General features: G+C 43.4%; 1 protein-coding gene across 1 annotated transcript; it reads left to right on the top strand.

Annotated features, from left to right (window-relative positions):
* The first annotated feature begins 2,291 nt into the window (after positions 1 to 2,291).
* On the top strand, positions 2,292 to 4,970 carry LOC135505152 (cytochrome c oxidase subunit 7A-related protein, mitochondrial). Its single transcript, XM_064924283.1, has 3 exons — positions 2,292 to 2,467; positions 2,800 to 2,934; positions 4,505 to 4,970. Exons 1-3 carry the CDS (start codon positions 2,393 to 2,395, stop codon positions 4,646 to 4,648), a joined length of 354 nt encoding a protein of 117 aa, XP_064780355.1. The 5' UTR covers positions 2,292 to 2,392; the 3' UTR covers positions 4,649 to 4,970.
* The last annotated feature ends 682 nt before the right edge of the window (positions 4,971 to 5,652 follow it).

Below are 5,652 nucleotides of genomic sequence, written 5' to 3'. Positions count from 1 at the left end.
CACTCATTAAATCATCCAACTTTATTGGCAAGCAATTTACAGTTGAAGAACATTCTTTGTTTTTGATAGGAAGCATATCTAGATGCACTTATTTATATCCCAATGTTTAATTGACAGTTAGCCTAATAAACAAATTATAAACCTTTATAAAGATAATCTAATTGTGAAGTTTTACCCTGTGTTCTTTGGTACTGTCACAGTTCCTTCCAGCAATTGAATGCCCTTTGAACGTTTGAAAAAAATATAGATTTCCTAAAACTTCATAGAAAACAATTTTCCCATCTCAAGAGGTAAAAAAAGAAAGAAAATAAATACTATAGTAAGTGTCTATTAAGTGCCAAATAAAGTAACAGTGTTGACTATAACAGGGTTGACTGTAACAGGGTTGACTGTAACAGGGTTGACTGTAACAGGGTTGACTGTAATAGGGCTGACTGTAACAGGGTTGACTGTAATAGGGTTTGATGTAACAGGGTTGACTGTAACAGGGTTGACTGTAACAGGTTTGACTGGAACAGGGTTGACTGTAACAGGGTTGACTGGATTAGGGCTGATTGTAACAGGGTTGACTAACAGGGTTGACTGGAATAGTGCTGACTGTAACAGGGTTGACTGTAACAGGGTTAACTGTAACAGGGTTGACTGTAACAGGATTGATTGTAACAGGATTGACTGGATTAGGGCTGACTATAACAGGGTTGACTGTAACAGGGTTGACTGGAATAGGGTTGACTGTAACAGGGTTGACTGGAATAGGGCTGACTGAAACAGGGTTGACTGTAGCAGGGTTGACTGGAAAAGGGTTGACTATAACAGGGTTGACTGGAATAGGATTGACTGGAATTGGGTTGACTGGAATAGGGCTGACTATAACAGGGTTGACTGTAACAGGGTTGACTGTAACAGGGCTGACTATAACAGGGTTGACTGTAACAGGGTTGACTGGAATAGGGCTGACTATAACAGGGTTGACTGTAATAGGGTTGACTGTAACAGGGTTGACTGTAGCAGGGTTGACTGTAACAGGGCTGACTATAACAGGGTTGACTGTAACAGGGTTGACTGGAATAGGGCTGACTATAACAGGGTTGACTGTAATAGGGTTGACTGTAACAGGGTTGACTGTAATAGGGCTGACTATAACAGGGTTGACTGTAACAGGGTTGACTGTAACAGGGTTGACTGGAATAGGGTTGACTGTAACAGGGTTGACTGTAGCAGGGTTGACTGTAACAGGGCTGACTATAACAGGGTTGACTGTAACAGGGTTGACTGGATTTGGGTTGACTGGAATGGGCTGACTGTAACAGGGTTGACTGTGGCAGGGTTGACTGGAATAGGGCTGACTATAACAGGGTTGACTGGAATAGAGTTGACTGTAACAGGGTTGACTGGAATAGGGCTGACTATAACAGGGTTGACTGTAATAGGGTTGACTGTAACAGGGTTGACTGTTATAGGGTTGACTGTAACAGGGTTGACAATTTCCTCTTAAATCAGCCACAATGCCCCTTGTGACAAAGGGAATATAAGTGTGTTGTGTGCAACAGGGTGTGGCAATTGAATGCAAGCTTCACTATTTTTTTATATATTTTTTACATTGTTAAAACATTTATAGCCTCTCTATCAACGGATAACAGAGTTGACGTGTTATGCTCGACGCACTCAGTTTTCCACCACAAAACACCAGAAAATGCCCCCAAACAGTAGAACCAGCTCACCTGCTTTTAAACTATGATTTGGCTTTTAGATGTTCAATGTTAATTTTGGAAAAATATTTAAAAAGGAATAGTTTCACCATATTAAATCGAGAGTTCAGTTCACATAACAGGGCTGCCCTTGAAATAAAGGAACAGATGTAGCCTATGTGAATCAGTAAATCACAAAAGATAAAAAATCATCTTCAGAAATAATTTTCTCAAAGCAACAAAATAACTAGGGCTTTACAATAACGGTGATAACTAGCAGAAATATTGGGGTTATGTGAGTTGAAATCCTCCTGGACGTCACTGAGGGTGCACAAAGGGAATTCTGCATTTTGGCACTTTAGCAAGTCTTTATTCATATAACAAATCTGATTTATTTCATTCTCGATGTCGTCTATATTAAAGAGCACTTCATTTAATATAACAGGCTTTTTAAATGTAATATTGGTGCACAATTTCTACTTAAAATATCAAAGGGACGCAATACTCTTTGGGATTGTGGTTAGACCATAGGGTGGACATAGCTGTTGCATTTCTGAACGGGCAGTTCAGAGACACCTCAGTGCGTCACTTTCCGTCGACGCTGCCTCGGGAAAGACCCTTTTCGCCGGGTGTTTTTGTCGAGGGAAGCTGTGTGTTTTGTAACAGTAACTACTCGCCATCTGACCTGTCCTTCATCTGGCATCATGACATACTACAAGTTCAGCGGTTTCAGCCAGAGGTTGACAGGGTCGGCACCGGCCACCGCCTACAGTCCGCAGGTAAGCCCGGGAGTGCCCTAGTCGGACAGTGAGAGGCTGGGTCCCTGGCGTTAGTGACCTTCATTAACTAACGGTGCTGCGATGGTTGACAGAACAGCGTATCCGAGAGGCCCGAGCCTAAACGTGAAAAATGTATTTATTTTCGTTGTGTTAATGGGGATATGAATATTAATACTTTTAAATCTTGACAATGGCTTGTGTAACTAGTTAGCAGCGTCCCTCCTGTCCTCACTGAGTTGACAAGCACCTGGTATTTTACTTGTCTAAAGGTGCTTCAAGGAGTTGCCCTAACTTGTTCTGGTGTTGAGATAAAACTGTGTGTTCTGTTCCAGGGTCTGAGGTCTGGTTTGCCAGCAGAGCCTCCCACCATGACGTTTGCTACACCCACCAAGATGGTGTCAGAGTCAGGGGCCATGGTGGAATACCTAGGGGTGAACAAGGTGCCATACTTCCAGAGACTGTTCCAGGTACACACACTCACTCCTCTCACACTCCCCCTTTCTCTATCCTCTAAACATTTCCCCCTCAGGAGACTGAAAAGATTTGGCATGGGTCCCCAGATCCTCAAAAGGATTTATACAGCTGCACCATCGAGAGCATCCTGACTGGTTGCATCACCGCCTGGTATGGCATCTGACCGTAAGGCGCTACAGAGGGTAGTGCGAACGGCCAAGTACATCACTGGTGCCAAGCCTCCTGCCATCCAGGACCTATACAATAGGCCGTGTCTGAGGAAAACCCATAAAATTGTCAGAGACTCCAGTCACCCAAGTTATAGACCATTTTCTCTGCTACCACACGGCAAGAGTCACCGCAGCACCAAGTCTAGGACCAAAAGGCTCCTTAAGAGATTCTACCCCCAAGCCATAATACTGCTGAACAATTAATACAATTGCGACAGGACAATTTACATTGCCCCCCCTTCCCTTTTGTACCCTGCTGCTACTCGCTGTTTATTAGCCTGTACCCCCACACACTGACTTGGTCCGGGGCCCCCTCGTTAATGTTATTCTAATTGTGTTACTTTTTGTTATTAGTTTTTATTTTAGTCTACTTGATAAATATTGTCTTAACTCTTCTTAAACTGCACTGTTGGTTAAGGGCTTGTAAGTAAGCATTTCATGGTAAAGTCTACACTTGTTGTATTCGGCGCATGTGACAAATAAAGTTTGATTTGAAGCCCAAATCATACAGGGCGGTGTCCATCAACGATGTGAAGTTGTGTGTAGCGAGCATTCATTCACATACGCTGCATAACGTAAGTCAGCCATAATAAACAGTTGTATTCTCTCTCGAAATCGGAGTTCCTCGAGTTTCAAGCATAGCCCACCTAGGCTAAATGCCTATGATGGAAATCACCACTCATATGCTGCCATTGTTTTTTGTTGTTGTTATACAGGTAGCCTATTTCTACTGATAAACCCTAGCCGACAGCCCAATATATTTTAAACTACACCTTTAGCATAGTATCTTCTAATTCTTTTCTACAAATGACCCACTCAATATCTAGACCTGATTCAATTCATTCATCAATTGAATTGACTCTAAGCTACAATGGTGATAGCCTATTGACAATAAATGACTTTCACAATAAATTACATCGATAACGTGATGTGTAATTGCGAAATACAATCCAGTTGATAAATGTATAGAATTTCGTTGCATTCATGCATTGTTACACCGTTTATTATAAGCACTATCCTATACATAATTTTGGCACTGGCAGTCAAACTTAGCAACACTAAGTAGACACTTTTTAACTACACATGTCACAATTCAATGTTACAGTGCACGAACAGTCTATTTTCGGACAATTCATCGGCTAATTTGACCAGCATTGCTCAGCATAGACGCAAGGAAAAATAAACGTTCTTTCTAATTTGACACGCTATATGCTCGTGACGCCATTGACACTCACAGAAGTCTGTTTTCACTCCCCTGTATTCTATTTCCAGCTGAGCTCGTTCACGCACGTAAAAGAAAACTCTGCCTGTGTGATTTGTGCTTAACAGTCCTCTTTCTCTGTCCCTGCCTCAGACGTCAGATGGCGTTCCAGTCCATCTGAAGAGAGGTGTCCCTGACAGACTGTTGTACCGCACCACCATGGCCCTGACAGTAGGAGGAGCACTTTACTGCCTCGTGGCCCTCTACATCGCTGCACAACCCAGGAAAACAACCTAAACCCAGTCCAGCCCTATATCCCCAGCCAAGTTCACCAGGGGTCTGTTCAGAAGGGCCCAACATTACAGAAGTGTTCAGATTCTTTATAATATTCTAAAAGTTTCACCTCACTGATGACACCCCTGGCTTGGCCCGGGATCAACTAACCCGACACCTATCACATCATCCACAGCTCGAGGACTGAAACTATACAGAGCAATTATGTTGATAATGAGGAGGAACAAAAATATGAATGTAATTATATGCGAAAGTGTGATGTCTGTCTGTCACATTTGTATAAAAATAAGTTGATAAATGTGATAAAAACAGTTAAATACCCAGTGATCCTCTGTCCTTTATTGGCATGGCTCCCAAAGCAGCCAACTGTGTCTCATCTGCTCCGAGGCACAGATCTGGGGAAGGGTACCAAAAGAATTCTGCAGAATTGAAAGGTCCCCAAGAACACAGTGGCCTCCATCATTCTTAAATGGAAGAAGTTAGGTACTACCAAGACTTTTCCTAGAGCTGGCTGCCCGGCCAAATTGAGCAAGCGGGGAGGAAGGGTCTTGGTCAGGGTGGTGACCAAGAACCCGATGGTCACTCTGACAGAGCTCCATAGTTCCTCTGGAGATGGGAGACCATCTCTGCATCACTCCAGCAATCAGGCCTTTATGGTAGAGTGGCCAGACGGAAGCCCCTCCTCAGTAAAGGGCACATGACAGCCCGCTTGGAGTTTACCAAAAGGCACCTAAAGAACTCTGACCATGAGAAACAAGATTTAATTATTTGACCTGAATACCAAGTGTCATGTCTGGAGGAAACCTGGCACCATCCCTACGGTGAAGCATGGTGGTGGCAGCATCATGCTGTGGGGATGCTTTTTAGCAGTAGGGACTGGGAGACTTGTTAGGATTGAGGGAAAGATGAACAGAGCCAAGTACAGAGAGATCCTTGATGAAAACCTGCTTCGGAGCACTCAGAACCTCAGACTGGGGCGAAGGTTCACCTTCCAACAGGACAACGAC

The sequence above is a fragment of the Oncorhynchus masou genome, chromosome 18 (genome assembly GCF_036934945.1).
Source record: "Oncorhynchus masou masou isolate Uvic2021 chromosome 18, UVic_Omas_1.1, whole genome shotgun sequence".
Classification (NCBI taxonomy): Eukaryota; Metazoa; Chordata; class Actinopteri; order Salmoniformes; family Salmonidae; genus Oncorhynchus; species Oncorhynchus masou.
The sequence above is the reverse complement of the archived record's forward strand: the minus strand, read 5'-3'. Positions and strand labels throughout refer to the sequence as shown.